Consider the following 20,064-nt stretch of genomic DNA (forward strand, 5'->3'; position numbering starts at 1 on the left):
GTTTCTTTGCAAAGGGAGGAAACGCTCGGGAATGCTGCTCTGGGATCTCAGTGATGCAAACCGCCCCCTCCCCAAACCCTGTATGCAAATCACTCAATCCTAGGCAAAGCACTTCACAATATACAAATGATTTCACAATAACACAGTCAGCATTCCCGCCTCTGGGGGCTGAGGGCTGCTGGCCACCAGCAAGAAGGTAGGCAAGACCCAGCAGGAAATGCCACTTGCTGCCTTCTCCTTGTCCTTTCCTCTAACCTGGCCTGGAATGTCCACCTTCAGACTCCCTAATAGAGTAAAGGAACAGGCACATTGGGGGGAGGGGGGCTCTAGAAGAGGACCATGAGCAGGAGGAGCAGGTGGAAAGACATGGTAGGTGGACTGAAGTGTGGCTGTTAAAAACAGTGAATTAGATCTGCCAGGGGTTTCCAGGTATAGATGAGTGAGAAAAGAAAGATGCAGAAATGATTTATTTAATGTGATCTACTATTTTAAAATAATGACATAAGGGGGGTGCCTGGGTGGCTCAGTCAGTTGGGCAGCAGGCTCTTAATCTCAGCTCAGGTCTTATTTTTTTTTTTTTAAGATTTTATTTATTTGGGATCCCTGGGTGGCGCAGTGGTTTAGCGCCTGCCTTTGGCCCAGGGCGCGGTCCTGGAGACCCAGGATCGAATCCCACGTCGGGCTCCCGGTGCATGGAGCCTGCTTCTCCCTCTGCCTGTGTCTCTGCCTCTCTCTCTCTCTCTGTGTGACTATCATAAATAAATAATTTAAAAAAAAAAAAAATTAAAAAAAAAAAAAGATTTTATTTATTTATTCATAAGAGACACACACACACACAGAGGGAGAGACATAGGCAGAGGGAGAAGCAGGCTCCATGCAGGGAGCCCAATGTGGGACTCGATCCTGGGTCTCCAGGATCACACCCTTGGTGGAGGGCGGTGCTAAACTGCTGAGCCACCCAGGCTGCCCATCAGCTCAGGTCTTAATCTCAGGGTTGTGAGTTCAATCCCTGTGTTGGGCTCCACACTGGGTATGGAGCCAACTAAAAGAAAAAAAAGACAAAAGAAACCCTGTATACGTGATTATAAGTATCAGTATATGAAGTCCATCTATAATTGTGAATAAATAATAAATATAGAAGATCATACAATGGGTGATAACATGGATTCCATGGTTGGAGGAGGAAAAAACATAAAAGGAAAAATTTTAAACAAATTAAAATGTATATGATCACATTTATGTAATTATGTAAAAATTCATATATATGCATTGTGTGTATAAAATCTCACATATATATACATACACACATATATATTTTTATACATCTATGCATGTGTGTGTGTGTGTGTGTAATGGCCTCCTAGCATTTTTGTTAAAACAGACAGATTATTGTACCAGATATCTTCCTGGAGTAAATTATTTGACTTCCTGGGGCACCTGGGAGGCTCAGGTCATGATCTCAGGGTGGTGAGATTGAGCCCTGTGTCGGGGGACTCCATTCTCAACTAAGAATCTGCTTGAGATTCTCTCCCCCTCCTTCTCCCTTCCCCTCTGCTCCCCCCTGCTGCTCACATGCACGCGCTCTCTCGAATAAACAAAGATCTTTTTAAAAAATTACTTGAAAAAAAATTACTTATCTCCTATGCCTCAGTTTCCTCACCTGTAAAATGGATTACTGTATCAGATTGTTGTGAGGAGTAAATGAATGAACATACGCAGAAGACTTAGAACTATGCCTGGCATGTGACAAGTTTTTTTTTTTTTAAGATATTTTTTTATTTATTTATTTATTTATTTATTTATTTATTTATTTATGATAGTCATAGAGAGAGAGAGAGAGGAAGAGACACAGGAGGAGAGAGAAGCAGGCTCCATGTTGGGGGCCTGATGTGGGACTCGATCCTGGGATCGCGCCCTGGGCCAAAGGCAGGCGCCAAACCGCTGAGCCACCCAGGGATCCCCTGGCATGTGACAAGTTCTATTTAAGGGTTAGATATTATAATTATTATTTATATGTGTGGAGACATGGGTATAAAGAAAATGTTTACATGGCCGCCTGGGTGGCTCAGTTGGTTAAGCATTTGACTCTTGATTCCAGCTCAGGTCAGGTCATGATCTCAGGGTCAGGAGATGGAGCCCCCCCATGGGGCTCTGCACTGGTTATGGAGCCTGCTTAGCATGCTCTCTCTCCCTCTCCCTCTGCTTCTCCCAGTCCTCTAAATAAAAAGAAGAACAGAAGAAAAGAAAAAGAAAATGTTACAGCAATGAACAGATAAATTAGAGACGCAAGATGAGGACCATCCTCTCCTCTCCTTGCTGAACACAGATGAGTGTTTTCCAACACATTTATCAATTGGTTTGGAGGCCACAGGGACTTTCTGGGTTGAGGCACTGGGCAGATAAACTTTAGTAAGGGAGGATAAGCCTAGACGGTGCTTGGATCTAAGCTGCTGGGAGGCGGCTGGCTGGGGGTGGGGGCAGGGCTGCAGACCCATTTCTCTGACTTCACTGGATCTGACTTCAACACATTCTTCCCGACTCTGGTATCTTTAGTGGGGGCTTTTTTCAGCAACCAGGTCTCAGCCCTCTATTCCAGAAGGTAGGACTGGCCCTGGGCCTGTCTACGAGGTGGTGGCTGCGAGCCCTCAAGGCCTGGCATTGTCAAAGTTCTGACAACCTTCCCTACCTATGGCAGCTCAGTGTTAGACGCTCCAGGCTGAGGGTTGATGCACACTTTTTCGGCTTCCAAAGTGTGGCCTTCTCCTCAGGGCTTCCCATGGGGTCCATAGGCTGGCAGCAACCTCTTGGAGAAAGGTATCTGAGGGAGCGCCTTCGTGGCTCAGCGGTTGGCTCAGGGCGTGGTCCTGCCGTCCCGGTATCCAGTCCCATGTCAGCCTCCCCCCGAGGAGCCTGCTTCTCCCTCTGCCTGTGTTTCTGCCTCTCTCCCTCTGTCTCTCATGAATAAATAAATAAAATCTTTAAAAAAGAAAAGGAAAGTATCTGAGGCTCAGGGCAGTGATCACCTAGCTGAAATGAGGCTGCTCTTAAAACCGACTCAGGCTCCCTCTCTCCAAACCACACCTGCTGCTGGGGAACCCCTGACCTTAACCCTCTCTCCATTCTTCCTAGAGTAGCCTTGTTCCCTAGTGAGTTTCTGGGGTGCTTTCTCCCCCGAATACTGAGCCCTGGCCAGATGATGCCCCAGCAACCCCAAAGCACCACCCCCTTCCCCTAGCAACCCTTCCTGGGAAGCCTATGTGCAGCCAAGGCTCACTACTTTCTGTCTGGTCTCTCTGCCTTTAGAACGCCCTTTAGAACCCCCACTCCCGCCTCCTGGCGGGCCTGGCCTGTTCTTCCCCTTCGGCCATCTGTTGATTGAAATCCAACACGTTTGCAAGGCTGCCCCTCCCTGAAGCCTTCTGGATCTGTCCAGGCTGAAAGGCCCTCCGTGTTGTGTGCCTTTGGGATTGTTAAGCTCTGTCCTGCCTATGGCCCCCCTCCAATCCCTTGTGGGCTTCTGGAAAGAAAGACAAGCTCTTGCCTATACCCTGAATAAAAATCTGTCCATGAATTTAATGTCTTTCTTTCCCCTTCAGGAGTGCAAATGCAGATACTTCTGTAGTAGGCAGGCCATCTGGAGCTTTGCCAGGGAGTGGGGGATGGGGGGCTTTTTTTTTTAATTTATTTATGATAGTCACAGAGAGAGAGAGAGGCAGAGACACAGGCAGAGGGAGAAGCAGGCTCCATGCACCGGGAGCCCGATGTGGGACTCGATCCCGGGTCTCCAGGATTGTGCCCTGGGCCAAAGGCAGGCGCCAAACCGCTGCGCCACCCAGGGATCCCATGGGGAGGGGGGGGCTCTTTTACTTAATTTATGTTTGATGTATTTGCTTACTTGTCACCCTTCCCCCATCCCATCTCCTGTCTCCTTGGGGGAACCTGAATTTTGTGATGATTAGTTTTCCTTTTCTTTCTTTCTTTCTTTCTTTCTTTCTTTCTTTCTTTCTTTCTTTCTTTCTTTCTTTCTTTCTTTCTTTCTTTCTTCTTTCTTTCTTTCTTCTTTCTTTCTTCTTCTTTCTTTTTTTCTTTCTTTTTCTTTTCTTTCTTTTTCTTTTCTTTTTCTTTTCTTTTCTTCTTTCATTTATTGATTTATCCTTGAGAGACCTAGAGACAGGCAGAGACACAGGCAGAGAGGGAAGCAGGTCCATGCAGGGAGCCTGATGTGGGATTCGATCCCGGGACTCCAGGATCATGCCCTGGGCCAAAGGCAGACGCTCAACTGCTGAGCCACCTATAGGCATCCCAGTTTTTTCTTTTAATGAAGAGTTTTCTCATATACTTGTATGCCTGGACAATATTGTCTGATTTGGCGCTTTTTATTTTTGAAGATTTTATTTTTTTGAAGATTTTTATTTTTTTATTCATGAGAGACACAGAGAGAGAGATGCAAAGACACAGGCAGAGGGAGAAGCAGGCTCCACACAGGGAACCCGACGTGGGACTCGATCCCAGGTTTCCAGGATCATGCCCTGGGCAGAAGGCAGGCTCTAAACCACTGAGCCACCCAGGGATCCCCTGAAGATTTTATTTTTAAGTAATCACTACATCCAACGTGGAGTTTGAACTTACAACCCCAAGATCAAGCATGCTCTACCAACTGAGCCAGCCAGGCACCCCTTGGCACTTTTTTATTTATTTATTTATTTTTTTTAATTTTTATTTATTTATGATAGTCACAGAGAGAGATAGTCACAAGATCAAGCATGCTCTACCAACTGAGCCAGCCAGGCACCCCTTGGCACTTTTTTATTTATTTATTTAATTTTATTTATTTATGATAGTCACAGAGAGAGAGAGAGAGGCAGAGACACAGGCAGAGGGAGAAGCAGGCTCCATGCACCGGGAGCCCGATGTGGGATTTGATCCCGGGTCTCCGGGATCGCACCCTGGGCCAAAGGCAGGCGCCAAACCGCTGCGCCACCCAGGGATCCCGTGGCACTTTTTTAAATTGAGGAAAATAAAAAGTTGTCATAAGGTTTTCTTTTACATTATTCAGTGATTTTTACAATTGTTTTCATATAGGCCCCGCATAATTGCTATAAGTTTCAAGTATCTTACATTTTTGCAGATATTTTTTTTTAATTTTTATTTATTTATGATAGTCACACAGAGAGAAAGAGAGAGAGGCAGAGACACAGGCAGAGGGAGAAGCAGGCTCCATGCACCGGGAGCCCGACGTGGGATTCGATCCCGGGGTCTCCAGGATCGCGCCCTGGGCCAAAGGCAGGCGCCAAACCGCTGCGCCACCCAGGGATCCCCTTTGCAGATATTTTGAACAGGATATTTCCCACTACATTCTGGACGATTTATTGATAGCCCACAGGAAGGCAAATTATTTTTATGTATTCCTTTGATACCTGGTAAACCAACTACTTTTTTTTTTTTTTTACCAGTTCTCATAATTTCTCAGACTTACTCTTAAGTCTTTTGTCATCTCCTAATAACAAAAGTATTAAAAGGAAGGAACCAACATTGCTATTTGTAGAGATATGGTTTGGCTTGATTTGGAGCTTCAGAGGAAGGATATTTGTTTTCTGGGACTGGCTTTTTCACTGAACATTATGGTACTAAGATTCACTCCTGTTATTATGTGAAATTGGCTCATTTGCTTGCTTAAGCCCTGAACCGTGTGCCGCTGTGTGGATAAATCCGCTGGAACTGATTTACCCACTCTCTTGCTGGTGGACTCGTGGGTTACTCGGAGACTTTTGCTATGAAGGACAGAGCAGCTTTGAAAGTTCTTGCCCGGGGTCTCCTGGAGGACGCGCCAGGCCTCTCCTGATTTTAGGCCCGTAGGGGTGGGGTGGGGTGGGTCGGCCGGGCCTCCGCTTTACAAGATAAGGCCAGATTGTTTTCTCCGGTGGTTACAGGGTTGCGGACTAGCGAGGCTCTGGAGATCGCGCGGCTCCACCTCTTCCACCACACTTGGTGCCGCGCTGCTAACTTTCGGCTCCGAGGAGTGTAAAACAGCATCCCACCCCGACGGCGAGGCAGTCCCCCGGCTCGGTGCGCTTGAGCATCTCTCAGATGTTCAGGGCACCCATGCGCTTCCTCTTCTTAAAAATGCCCGTTCACGTCTTTTCCCCATTTTTTTCTGCCGGATTCGTTGCCCCCCCCCCCCCCCCCCGTCCCCTTATGCGCTCGCAAGAGTTCTTTAGGTACTTTTGATGCTTAACTTTTGCCGGTTGCACGTGGCGGGCGTCTCCTCCGTTTTGTGGCTGGCTTTTCACTTTCTCCAAGGTGCCTCCACTTCTCTCTTCCCTCTCACATCTGTGCCAGGGGCGCCCATGGGCGTCGCTCGTGCGCGCGGGGGGGGGGGGGGCTCGGGTCCCTCGGCCCCGGGTGCAGACCGCCCCGCCGCCCCTCCTGCGCCCGGGGCTCCCGGGGCCCCCGCTCCTCCGCTCCTCTCCCCTCGCCGCCTCCCTCCCAGCTCCGGCAGGGGCGGCCCGCTTCGGGGAGCCCCGCGAGGCCCGGGGCGGCGGCCCGGAGGCGGGAGGCGGCCTCGGCGCGGGAGCCCCCGCCCCCCCGAGTCATCGATCACTTCCGGCGCCTCACCTGGGGGCCCGGCCCCTCTCCGCTCGGCCGGCCGCGCGGCGCTCCCCGGGGGCGGGGCGGGGCTCCGCAGGCGGGGGCCGGGGGCCGGGGGCCGGGGGGCTGGGCGGGGGCGGAAGCTGCGCGAGCAGATAAGCGCCGAGGTCGGCGCTGCGGTGAGACAGTGCGGGACGCCGCCCCCCGCCCCCGGCCCCGGCCCCGGCCCCGGCCCCGCAGCCCCGGTTCCCCGCGCCCCCCAGCCCGGGCTCGGCATCCTGGGCGGGGACCCCGGGGCGCGGGGGCGGCGGGCCGTGGGGCGGGGGGCTCGGCCCGCGCCTTCAGCTCCCAGCCTCATTTATCTCAGCTGGAAAGTGGGGGCAGGAGGAGATCCACTTACTCCGCGGGGCTTGGAGACGGACCGGGCGCCAGTGCCGAAAGCCCCCTGCGGCCGAGGCCTCCGTCAAGGAGGAGTACCCCGGGGCCTTCTCCCCGCCCCCGCTGCCCCCCGCCCCCCCCGCTGGGCCCGCCCGCCGCTGGGCGTCCGCCTCCTGCCTCCACGGGGAAGCGGGTCTCGCCTCAGGTCCCAGGACCAGGGAGCGCGCTGCAAGTGGAGCCGAGGATGGACGGCGACCCCTGCCCCCAGCCTGGGGCCGGAGCTAGGTTTCCTAGAGCCTGAGGCTTATACAATTTGAGGTCCTCGGTCCAAGTCCCTGCTCCGCTGGTCGGGTATACTTGGACCCCCCCCCCCAAAAAAAAAAGCAAAATTTGAGGTCCTCTTTAAGAAAAAGACTCCAAAATCACAATACAGGTTTGCTGAGGCCTCTCCCCGGGCCTTGGAAGGTGCCACAACAAGAGAGAAGCTCGAGTGGGGCCTCCCCCTTTCCTTGCCTCCCCCTTTCCTTGCCTCAGGTGCCCTGCAAGGACTTAATGCACCTCCCTGGGAGAGACTCAGACACCAGCATGGTTACAGGGTGCGGTGGCCCCAAACAAAATGGCTGGGGACCCGCCTGGAGGAGTCCCCGCTGCAGCTGGTCCCAACCCCTTGCGTGCCCAGGAAGCCATCCGCAAGCCCAACCCAAGAGCAAGGGCAGTCAGGCATTTGGGGACTGCACCACAGCTGGGCAGGGCCATCCAGTCATGGTTGAATTTGTCAGTCAGGGCCCCTGGCCCGGTGAGTTGGCAGTGGCTGAGAACAACTGTTCCGAGGAGAGAAGGAAGAGGGACCTCTCTGCGGCTGTGCAAATGTGTCTGACTTGCAGTTACACAGGACTAGGGCTGTGTGACCTCGGGAAGACTCGTTCACCTCAGATTCCTCATCTGTAAAATGGGAATAATAATAATCGTACCAAGCTGCCAGAGCTGTTACGAGGCTGCATGAGACCATGCATGAAGAGGGGCTGAGCCGTTGGCTTTTAGAAACAAATTTTCCTTCTGTGAAATCTTCAGGCCAAGAGGCATTTTTCTTTCCATTTTAGGGATAAGTCCCTTGCTCAGGGGTGGTCTCTGTTGTAGAGCTGACATTAAAACCCTTCAATGTCTGGCACCAGTGCCTTGCTGCTACCAGGGAACATTGCTCCCCTGGGACTTTCTCCCCAGAGAGTTAAGGGCCCCTGCTATAGGTGTGCATGCCCCAGACAGGGAACCAAGCGGAGCGTTCGATTCAGGAGATTGCTCACCTTTCTGACTTTTACGATGTCTCTGCTCTCGGGGGCACCCGAGGCTGGAACCTTTCCAACTCTGACATCCTACAACCTGGATCAGGAGATTCAAGAGACTTGTGATGGAAACAGAGCAGGGGGCGCTGAGAATAGGCCATGACCATGGGCGTGGGCAGCAGTGACACCCCAAAAGGCTCAGTCTTTTTCCAAACAAAGACGTACTGCTTTGCCTCATGGTCTGTGCAGGATTTCCACCCGGTTAGCAGACAGATGAGAACAGATGAGTTCTCATCTCAGAGCTGCTCTTTTTTCTGGCCAGCTGACCTTCCTCCCCTCTGAGCCTCGGTTTTTCCACATTTCAAATGCGGGGAAAAATACCCGCAGTTACATGTGTAAGGCGCCTAGGGGATGCCGCTGGTTGTTCAGACCGTTGCGGCTATCTGCAGATGGAAGTGGGGTGTTGCATGAGAGCAGGGGGTGTGTAAACAGCAGTGGGGAGTCCTGGCAGGGCGAGAGTTTGGGGCTCCAAGGTCTCGTCCCACGGAGGGAGTGCCTTGCAGTAGGGCTGGGAACCCCAGCTCTCACACTCTCCCAGATCAGGACAGGTCAGAGCTAGGCCAGGGGCCCTGTGGGTGCAGAGAAGAGGCAGGAGCAGAGGTTCTCACCCCACCTCAGGCAGGTGAAAAGGAAAGGAGGGAGGAAGTAGGTGCCTCTGGGAGGAGATGGGAGCAGTGGCCTGTGTGAGACAGGCCCCACCATCACCCTGAGGTCATTCCATGACCCTCTTTGTCTTTCTTTGCAGATTTGCAAGGTAGGCATTTTCCAAGTAGGGAACCTGAGTGGGAGGTGAGATCACCTGGCCAGGGGCAGGCGCTGCAGGCTGTCGGAGCTGTCTGGCCCTGCAGCCCAGACTCCCAACAGTCACAGCCACTTTCTTATCTTATCTGCCTGAAAAGGTTGTGAGTGAAGCAGCGTGATCTCAGAGGCTCAGAGGGATCCCAGACCCTGCCACACTCCCCTCAACCTGAGCTACAGGCTGGCAGCTGTCTGGGAGACATCATCTGGAGACCAAGGCTGGGGAGAATGTGCTTCCAGGGAGAGCAGAGACCCCTGGTGAAAGGGAGTGAGCACACCGTCTCAGGAGGGCTTCAGGTGGAGGCATCCTGAGTGTCGTCTACAAGGCACCCCAGTGGCAGAGGGGCTGGAGGAGGCTCTGCTGGGTATCTGGGGGCTTGGCTCATAGCGTCCTGGAAACTAGCTAAAATGTTTCCGAAATTCCTTATTTTATCTTACAAATTCATACAGATTTGCATCCTTTTTAATATGTGAGCTCTCCCCCTGCCTTTTAAAAAAAGTGTCCCGGGGGTGGGAGGAAAAAAAGAAAACGTTTCCCTTCTCCGTTTCTATGGTGAGTGGACACTTCAGGAAGACATGATGGGGTGCAAACAGTGGCCCCCAGGCCCTGGGCCCCTGGGTCTGGTTGGAGAGGGTGCAGGAGCTGCGTTCAGGCCAGGGCCCTGCCTGCCCTCACCGTCTCGGGCTCTCCCCACCTCTGCTATGTCCTCCTGCCTCTTGGCTGGGTCCTCTGTCTCCTCTCACAGATGTTTGTCCAGCAGAGCCTGGCTGTCCCTCAGGAATTCCCAGAATGCCTCCCCCTCCCTTCATCTCCGTCATCCCTTTGTCCTGTCCAGACGGGCATTGCCGTCTTCAGCCCCACTCTGCTTCACAGCCTGACCGTTCACTCTAAACCAGCACACACCCCGGGGATTTCTGTGTACGTGAGGAGGAAACTGAGGCCCCAGCCCTAGCGGTACCTAACTTAGGGTGCTCAGCGAGAAGGGTTGTTGGGTGCCCAGGAGGCTCTGGGCAGGTGGGGTCCCTAGGCCTGAGGAGCCAGTGCCAGATCTGGGCCCTGGCCAGGGAGGCAGGAGGGAGGAGGGAAGGCCGTGGGGAGCCGGGGGCTGCTGCCTGGCAGGTCCCTGTGCCCAGGGTAGGGAAGTTTCTTATTTCTCCTGCTCTGACTTCCCCCTTTGATTTATTATAGCCATGAAATGCTCTGCTCTCTTCTCTTTTCCTTGCTGTCCCCGGGGCCGGAGGAGCACAGGCCTCCCCAGGCACGGGGCCTCAGCACTGCTGCACTCCCATCTCCTTCCAAGAGTTGAGGCCGGGTGGCCAGAAATGGGAGGTGAGTCGGGGCAGATGGGGTGGGATGAGGAAGGGCCCAGGTCTCCTAAGGGCCAGTCTGGGCAGGACCCCAGAGGCCAGCAGAGTCTGGGTTGGGAAGGGCTGGGGCTGGGCAGAGGGTGTGGCAGGTGTGGACTTGACAGCAGATGGCTCGCTGGGGTCGTGGGGGTGGCGGGATCTAGGCCAACTGCCTCAGCGAGGCTTGGGGATCAGGCCCTGTGAGGTCTGAAGGTCAGGCACGGGGTTCCCCAGCACCAACGACCCGGTCAGAGAAATGGCTTCCCTCTGACCCCTGACCCCATATTCTGATTTATGGATGGCCAAAGCAGGCCCAGCCTAGGCTGGCCTGGGGTTGGGCTGAGAATCCAGAGTAAGGCATGAGGCCTGAACCCTAGGAGACTCCGGGCTCCTCAGGCCACCACTGGACATTCACCCTGTGGCCTGGTCCAGGCAAGTGAGGGCTGGAGTCTGTCTGTCCGGTTCTTCGGGCAGGCCTGGTGGCCAGAGCGTTTCTGCCCGCCACTGTGTGGTGCCTGTGGTAATGGGGCTGTTGGCGTTTTGCAATGGCCCGGGGGTGGGGAGGCTGCGCACACACGCTTCCTGTGGTGACTGGGCGCTTCCTGTTTTCTCAGGCGCCGGACTTGCTACTGCCGATGTGGAAACAGGGGCAGCTGTGGCCCGGGCGGCGCTGGGCTGGGCACCCCGACCCTGCCCAGAGGGGCCTAAGAAGGCCTGCCATCTGAGGCCCCACACCTGGGCGGTGGGTGGCCTGAGGTGCCCGCCACACCAGGTCCCCATCCTTCCCATCCCCAGAAGCTCTCACCGAGTGGAAGGGGCCAGGTGGGGCCATCATGCAAGGCCAGCCTGGGGCCTGGGAGGTCAGAGGTCCGGGGCTCAGGCTCTAGGCCAGGAGTCCAGGCGTGTAGTTTTTGGTCTGAACTCTATCCTTTGCTCACTGAGGGGCTTTGGCCATCCCTGACCTACTCCAGGCTTTGGCTTCCTCTTTTGTGTAGTGATTGTGGCATCCATGATCTAAAATCTCTCACCCGTTTCTGCTCCAATTCTGACATCACCCTCGGATTTTATATTCCAAGAGCCTCTGCTTTGGGGGATAGACAAGCACTGAGGCTGGGTCCCTCAGAGCAGGGCTTAGCACAGGCCCTGACATCGAGGGCACTTGGAGAGACAAGGGAGGAGAGGGCCTGCCACGCAGGGGGCCACACTGGAACAAAGGTCAGAGGTAGGAAGGCCAGGACCAGGTCTGGGAGACCAGGTGTTGATGGGACAGAGTGGAAGGTGACAAAGTTGATCCAGGATGATTCAAAGTGGGAGGAAGATTTTAGGAATGTCTTTATTCCTGCAAAACTTGCGAAGGAGACTGACCGCCCCCCGCCCCCCGCCCTCCTATTCTTAGAAGAAAGATGAGTGGTCTTTTGGAGGGAGAGTGGGGGCAGGGCCAGGGCTTCCTGTCCAAACAGGAGCTGGGTACCATGTGGTGCGACAATGGGAGGCCCAGGAGGGACCCACATCATTCCTCCTGTGTCAGGTACCACCACTGGGGCCAGGCCACAGGAGCTGGCATCGCCTTCTTCCCGAATGCATCTTGTTTTTTTTTAAGCACGGCTATTGCGAGAAGGGGAGGGGAGATGACTTTGCTTCTTGTTGAGTTTGCTGACGGTGCCTGACCTCTGGAAGAAGAGTTTCTTTGCAGGAAGGCCAAGGCATGAGCCCCCTGGGAACCGACCAGTCCACTGAGTTCAGATACCCTCTTGGTCTAGGAGGTCTTGAGATGCCCACCTTGCGAGTAGAACCCCTAAATCTCAAGGCTTTGATAATGCAGAAAGCACAAGGACTGGTTCCAGCCACAAAGGCCTTGAGACCCCAAGAGCCCGAGGCCCGGACTGAGGGCCCTACTGGCCTGTCCCCTGCCTACTGGGCCAGCCCAAGTGCTGAGTTGGCGGCTCAGCAGCTGCTTCTGCCCACGGAGGCCCAGTTATAAATAAGCCCAATGTGGCCAAGTCATCAAGTTCTGTCCCAGCTGCATTACCTCAGTGACCACAGGTCCGGGCTGCCCAGGGCTGGGCCCACCGAACCTGCCCACCTGGGTGGAAAGCCAGGCCAGCCTCGAGGCCTCCTAGGGTCCTCACATCCAGAGTCTGAGCATCTGCGGCTACTCAGACCTGGGCCGCCCTGGACACAGGCCACAGAAGGGGCAGGGCCCATCCCGCCTGCACGGAGCCAGCAGCTATTTACAAACCGAAACCAGGAGAAACGAAGTGGCTGCGGCGAAGTGGCTCCAGGCCCCCAGCCCCCACTCCCACTCCATCCCCAGCAGCCCCATCCCCCTCTCCCCATGGCTTCCTCTTTCCTTCCCCAACACCGCTCCCCACCTCCCACTGCCCAGCCCGCTGGTCTGGACAACCTGCCAACCCCTCACGGTCACCCCCAAGCGCACAGGCCCTGGCCAGCGGGTCCCCTTCTCCTCTTCACCCCCGGGACCCCAACAGCCTGGACTGGCTGGAGCGGCCCCTCCCACACGGGCCCAGCCCACTTGGGCCTGCCCGAGGCCCATTCCCACACTTCTCGGTTCCCCTTCGTGCTTGGAAAAGCTCCAGCGCCAATGGCCGCCACCGCGATGCCCATCCCTCCTGAGGAAGGCTTCCTCGGGCACCCTGAACCTCCCCCCGAGCCCAGGGGTACTCTGGGCTCCTGGGGACTCCAGACAGCGTGTTTCTGGACCGGAGGACCCCGCCACTCCTCTCCTCCAGCCGAGTTTCCACTCACTCTCTGGGCTGGTGTGGGGCACAGAGCTGACTGGGACAGGCTGACACCAGGCCTGAGGCCACAGCACACCCTGCTTGGGACCTGGCAGGCCGGAAGGTCCTGCTCCGAGGACAGTCAACCGGTAACAGGATCAACACTCCTTACTAGGAACAGATGAACCTGTCATGTTGGTGTGGAGGTTTACAGTTGACACCATCAGTTCTTTCTGTCCCCAGAACAAGCCTATGCCACCACCTCCGTCACTAAGTGGAAGCCAAAGCTCAGAGGCGAAGCCATGCGTACAAGGCCACGCAGCTCCAAAGTGTCTGGATTGAGATTCGAGACCTGTCCCCTTCTCTCCCTGACTGCCTCTTGTGACCCCATCTCCCTGGTCACGCTACGGAAGTCTCCTAGCACTGTGACAAGGGCAAGAGCAGGGCTGGCCTGGTGCTTGAGAGGGAAGCAGGCTTTGGACGGCACAGTTGTCAGGGCCTAGTGCCCCTGCCCGGCTCTGAGGGAAGAATGCCTGCCCGGTTTCTTCTCTCCTGCCAAGTCCCAGCTGAGGCAAAAGCCCAAGCCCGAACCCTACTCAGCCAGAGCCAGCTGGCTGCTTGAGTTTCTCCCAACCTCTCTGAGCCTTCAGGGTCATTTTCATTTCAGAGCCACCAAGCCCCTTCTTGGTGCCAGCTCTGTGCTGGGTGCAAGCTGTCTCTGAAGCTAGGATTTGGCCCCTGGCCATAGTCCTGTGGAGAAGACAGTTGAGTTCTAGGATTCTGAGAGCTCCCAGAAGGAAATGGAGACCTTGGGACAGGGAAAGGGAGGGATGGTGCTTCCTAGGGTGGGAAGGGGTATCACTGGGGATGGGACCCGAAGGACAGGGACAAGTTCCCCAGAAAAAGCATGGGGACAGACTCTCATGCTGAGTCACACCCCTATGCTTTGGTGCCAGTGGTTCCCACGGCCTGAGTGCCCTTCCTTCCTCTGGGCCCGGAAAACTCCTACCCATCCCTCAGGGCCCGTGGGCACAGCATAGAATGACCAGGCCTGGCCTGGTCTGGCGGCCCCTCACCTCCCTTCTCCCACCCAGGGCCTAAGCGGAGCCTGCGGCCAGGCGTCTTTGGTCACGACACCCTCGCCAGCCCCACCCGGGCGGGTGTCTGCTCCCGGTCTCCAGCCCCCGCCGTCCCCTGCTCCGAAAAGCACCATTTCCCTTTTCTGGGTGACCACACGCCATGCACAGGGAATTTCCAATGCAGCCTGCGGAGCCTCTGATTCACTCAGGCCCCTCATGCAGTTAACTCCTTCCAGGCACCGTGCCCTCTGCTCCGTAGCCCAGGCTGCCCCCACCCCCACCTGAGTGAAACCCCCGGGTGGCCTCACCTTGGCCTTGGGGCTCACAGCTTGGAAGTCAAAGTTGCCCCCCGCCACTCCTCCACCAGGGCCCTCCCATCATGGGCACTGACACCCCTTCCCCAGGACTCGGCACACACACTGGGCAGCTCCGGGCTGAGAGCACAGGCTTTGGGTCTGGTCCTGAGTCCGGCCCCCTCTACTCCATGACCTGGAGGATGCCTGTGCTGAGCCCCATTCCTCCCTGTGAAATGGAGACCGTCCCTGTCCTCTAGCCTTGCTCTAGAGGTCCAATGTGCTTGGGCCACGATGGTGGCTGTGTGATTACTACCTTTCCTTCTTCTTTCACAGGGTCCCTGCTCCCGACCTGGGCCCCCTTTCGGTCTGGCTTTCTCTTCCTGGGAGCTGGTTGCCCACACAGGGAGGGTGAGAGAGAAGTGCTGTGGGACAGAGGAGGGAGGGGCGCAGCTATCTTGGGGTTCGCCTCCAACAGCTCCCCTGCTCCCCGCATTTCTGTTTTCCCAAAGAGGAGAAAGGGAGGGGAGCTCTGCTGGGATGATGAGCCTTCAGGGCCAGGGCTGAGCCTTCGTCCCTCTGGAGGGACACCGGGCATGCACTTTGCACAGGAACATCATACCTCCTATCTCACTGAATTCTCACAACCCTGTGAGGTGCTGGCTATGATTGCCCCCATTTTACAGATGGGGACACTGAGGCTCTGAGAAGTGACTTGCCCTCAGCCACACAGAGGATGAAGAACAGGGACAGGATTCATATCAAGGTCTCCAGAGCCACCCTCCTAACCTCCACAGGGCTCAGTAAAGGTGTGTGGAGGCCAGTGAGGGAAATGGGCACTAAATGAACCCCTTCTGTATGTCAGGTAAAGACTTACACAGATTATCTCTTTCTGTCCTTTGAACAATTCTGGGAGGTGGGTCCTGTTGGTCCCTCTATAGGACTGAGTTGTTTGAGCTTCCTTGAGGGGAAGGAACTTGAGGCCTTGAGGAACAGAGGCCACCCAGCCAGCGGTGGGGAAGGATCCAGGGGTACCTAGATAGAAGTCGGTGACAGGGGCTCCATAGAGGACTGGGCCTATGCCTGCAGGGGAAGCCATCCTGTCCTCAGTGAGCGAGTAGGGCAGAGGTGGTGGGGGGGTGCTGCCCGTGGTGAGCAGAAGGAAGTCGCTGTGGGTGGCGGTGGGTTTGAGGTGCCGGAGTCTGAGTGATGTGGCCAGGAGGTAAGCTCCCAGTCTGCAGGCCTGGTCAGCAGGAGACAGGGGTGAGGAGGGGTGGCCGAGATTCAGGCTTTAGAAGAAGTCGGGCTACTCTGGAGAGCTGTGCCTCTTGGCTTCTGGGGCTGGGGCGCTGAGGATGGTGGAGGCGGGAGGGCTGGTACAGAGTAAGAGGAGAGATGGGGTTGGGGGGAGCTGGGGAGAGATGGAGGTAAACAAGAGGGGTGTGTCTAGGGGGGCACCCCGGAGGAGGAGAGGCCTGTGAGAGCTGAGGCTTTGGGTGTGGAGGGATGGGCCTGTGAGCAAGGCCTGGGAGATTGAGAAAGAGGTTCTGGGAATGTTGGGTAGTCTCTTTTGGCTAGAGGTGGGGCTGGGGCTGGTCCATGTGGGTTGGGGAGGGGGGCAAGATGGGCTGACCCTGGGATCCTGGGTGTCAGGGGCTCTAGCAGAGGTCTCGGAGCTTTAGACTGCAGCCTGTGGACAAGCAAGAACTAAGGAAGATTTTTAGGTCGGGAAATACCCATGGGAGAAACTTGAAGGGACAGTGGCCCCAGAGCCACAGTCGATACCTCCCATCTGCTCCCCAGCTGTGTGTCACCAGCTGTGTGTCCTTGCATGTGCCCCCCAGCCACCCGAGCCTCATTTCACTCATCCATGTCCATAAGATGGGCCTGGTAATAAATACCCGAGGGTGGAGTTAATGCAGGTAGACAGTAGGCGCTCAGGTGAGAACAAATGCTGGCTCTTTCCCCCTGGCCCCTGTCATGGCCCCACGAGGGCTTTCTGAGCACCTGCTGTGGGTCGGGGCCGGGGTCTCAGGCAGATGCCGGATTAAGCCTCTCTCGGGCCACAGATTGGCTGAGCCAGTGTGTGCGGGTCATGGGCCACTTCTGAGCCTCAGTGTCCTCATCTGTACCACGGGGATGACAATGGCACCAACTTCAGATGTGAACAAGAATGTACCCCGCCTGCAGTGTCACCTCTGTTTCACTCAGAGTCAAAGCGAAATTTCACACACGAGCTCTGGCCCTAGGGCCCTACCTGCCCCAGCCCACAGCCTCTCTCCTCTGACCTCACACCAGCCCCCTGCTGTTCCTGGTTCACATTTTGTGCAGGCTGGGGTCCCGCCTGGAGCTTGTCTGCTAGCTTGCTCCTCACTTGCTTCCAGAATTGGTTCAGATGTCCCCTTCCCCTCAAGGCCTGCCCTGCCCACTGCTCCTTACCCAGCGGGCCACTCTTCTCCTATAGCACTTGTCCCCCTTCTAACCTGCAGGGAAGGGTTCTCCCTGCTCGTCCCTGTCTCCCCTGCTCGCTCAAGAACAAGCCTCACGAGGGTAGGAGTCTCGGCCTCTGTGGGGTGCCTGGCCCACAGAGGCCTTGGGTACGTATTTGTTGGAGGTCCTCATGCACTGAAGAGCCAGCCCAGTGCTCTGACCAGAGCTGGGGAGCTCTTAGGGGCCCCGGCAGCGCAGGCTGGGGCCCAAGGAGCCTCCCCCAGTGTCTCAACCATGAGAGGAAGTTGCAAGACGGCCATTTCTATACACAGGCTCAGCTCCTTTGGGCTAACTTTCCCAGGTGTCGGGCTGAGGCCTGAGCTTTCCCACATACTCTGTCACTCCCTGTAGGGACCAGTGGCTGGGAAAGTAGGGAGGGGTGCCTTTCCCTTATTTTAGAGTTCTTTTGAGCTGAGGTGAAGGGCTCTGCGAGTTCAGAGGTCATGTCCCCCTCTGTAGAGACTCAGCTTCTAGGACGCAGCACCCACGTTTCCTGTTGCCGGCTTACACTGAGATTGCAATAGCACCCAGCCTACCCCCCTCAGCAGCCCAGTCCTGTGAGGGCAAAGGGCTGCCCGGCCTCCCTGTCACTCCACAGGCTGCCCACTTGTCCAATGGAGTGGGAGAAAGCACTGTCATGCGCTGCTGGTAGGAGGAGGGTAAGTGGTACCACTTTGATTGAGGGCAATATGACTATGTCTCCACGTCAAGATTTAAAATGCAGTACAACTAAACGAATATAATAGTCTGTGTCAATTATAACTCGGTGAAAAGTATATATTTCTTTTGACATCAAAAGAAGGGAGTCAAGAATCTCTGTCCACCTATGTTATGAAATCTAAATAAATCTTGTGGTCTTTTTCCCAATGACTTAAGATATGAGAGCTACGTCATTTTCATAGACATTTTAGAATTGAAGGGCTTTTAATTTCAATTTCAGGTAACTTTTGACACGATTTACTAGTGCCTAAAGGGAGGTCATAAGGGTTTCTGACTCAGCCTGTATTTAGTTGTGACTTTCTTAATTTTTTATTAAATGTTTTTTTTCTTTAAAGACTCTATCCAAAAAGAAAGAAAGAAAGAAAGAAAGAAAGAAAGAAAGAAAGAAAGAAAGGAAGAAAGGAAGAAAGAAAGAAAGACTCTATCCATTGGGGCACCTGGGGGGCTCAGTCAGTTAAGCATCTGCCTTCAGCTTAGGTCATGATCTCAGGGTCCTGGGTTGGAGCCCCTGTTCATGCAAGCTCTCTCTCTCTCAAATAATAAAAACTAAAGTCTTAAAAAAAAAAAAAAAGATTCTATCCATTTATTTGAGAGAGAGAGAGGGCACGTGAGAGCATGATAGGGGAGGGGCAGAGGGAGAGGAAGAAGCAGGCCCTTGCTGAGCAGGGAGTCTGACATGGAGCTCTATCCCAGGACCCCAAGATCATGACCTGTGCCAAAGTCATACACGTAACCTACTGAGCCACCCGGCGCCCCTCCAGTACCAATCTCTTTTTTTTTTTTTTTTCCAGTACCAATCTCTTAACTGTCAACATTAACCTTGATGAATTAAATATAGAAAAAGGAGAATTTATAGCATTTTAATTTCCCTTCAAACATTTACTTCCACAGTAGGTCTTTCTCCTACATTGTTTTCATCTGAGGCAGAAAAATATGTTTTGTTATTCATCATCAAAGGTGCTTTTTTTAGAGACAAGCACACTTAAAAGCATGAGAGCAGACATCCTGAGCCAGTGGTACAAGTCCATCCAGCCCAGGAAACATGTAATTCAAACCTTCCCTGTATTCTCTTCTAGTTTCTCTGGAAAAAAAAAAAAAAAAGTACCTTTGAGCCATCTTTTCAATCTTTGGTGAATTTATCCTAGATCTAGCTTGCATATGTGTTGTAAACTAGCAAATTTTATTGATCGTGTTATGATTTGTAATAGCAAAAGACTGGAAACAACCTGACTGTCCTTCCAGGAGACTGTTTAAATAAATACATTTTTAAACAACAGGATAACTATGCTCAATGGAAATGAACCACAGCTACATGTAAAACGATGATGGGAAAAAGAAGTAGGACCCTAAAGAATATTTACCTATGTTTTTTTTATTTGAGATTAAAATGTGTTACAATAAAAAACTAAACTATAAAGATGTTTACAAAAGTGGTAAAACTATAAAGAAAAGTGAGGAAATAATGACCAAAAAGTTAGGACAATGTTATTTCTTCAGAGGGAGAGATCTGTAAGAGGACATTTGAGGGATGTTTCTGGAGTGTTGGAGATGTTTTCCTTCTTGACCTGGATGGTGGGTACATAAGCTTTAGCTTTTTTAAAAAATAGGCTCCACACTCAGAGCCTGATGCGGGGCTTGAACTCACAACCCTAAGATCAAGACCTGAGCTAAGATCAAGACCTGAGCTGAGTTCAAGTGTCAGATGCTTAACGAACTGAGACACCCAGGCGTCCCAAGTGTTAGCTTTATAATTACTCCTTAAACTATACAGAAATATTTTGAGCACTCTTTTATATGAATGAGGTCTCTCATGATTTATAAATATCACTGTCGAGGGGCACCTGGCTGGCTTAGTCTGTGGAGCATGTGACTCTCGATCTCGTGGTTGTGAGTTCAAGCCCCATGTTCAGCACAGAGCTTACTTAAAAAAAAAAATCACAATCCATTCAAATAGTGAAATACTATACAGTCATTAAAAAGAACAAAGGTAACTCTCTATGTCTGAGCATGGAATGGATTTAAGGGAAAAATAAAACCAGAGAGAGGTGGAATGTGTTTAGTATGCTACCTTCCGTGTAAAATTTAAAAAATAATATAGCTGCCTTTATTTTTGTGTCTGCTCAGACTATCTAGAAAAATGCACAAGCATCAGGTAACAGGGAGGGTAGCCTTTGGAAGAGGAACTGGGCAGCCGTGTCCCTTTCTGTACCTTCGAGTTCTCTACCATGTGCATATGTTACTTCTTCAAAACAATAAAATAACTTCAAAAAATGGTTTTTCGCCTCTCATTCCC

At 53.6% G+C, this 20,064-nt stretch overlaps 1 protein-coding gene across 3 annotated transcripts; it reads left to right on the forward strand.

The window, feature by feature from the left end:
• Window positions 1-99: 99 nt before the first annotated feature.
• On the forward strand, window positions 100-20,044 carry LOC112663327 (uncharacterized). Of its 3 annotated transcripts, none has more exons than XR_007403766.1 (4): window positions 100-369; window positions 10,294-10,434; window positions 11,066-14,972; window positions 15,248-20,044. XR_007403766.1 is itself a non-coding variant. In XM_025452134.3 (4 exons), the coding sequence occupies exon 4, from the start codon at window positions 12,442-12,444 to the stop codon at window positions 13,372-13,374; it is 933 nt and encodes a 310-aa protein (XP_025307919.1). In that variant the 5' UTR covers window positions 100-369; window positions 9,206-9,401; window positions 10,294-10,434; window positions 11,066-12,441; the 3' UTR covers window positions 13,375-20,044. The 3 variants fall into 3 exon arrangements, 2 of the variants coding, with proteins under 2 accessions (XP_025307919.1, XP_035557109.1); XM_025452134.3 differs by adding an exon at window positions 9,206-9,401 and having other exon boundaries at window positions 11,066-20,044; XM_035701216.2 differs by having other exon boundaries at window positions 11,066-20,044.
• Window positions 20,045-20,064: the final 20 nt, after the last annotated feature.

Source organism: Canis lupus, chromosome 18 (genome assembly GCF_003254725.2).
Source record: "Canis lupus dingo isolate Sandy chromosome 18, ASM325472v2, whole genome shotgun sequence".
Classification (NCBI taxonomy): Eukaryota; Metazoa; Chordata; class Mammalia; order Carnivora; family Canidae; genus Canis; species Canis lupus.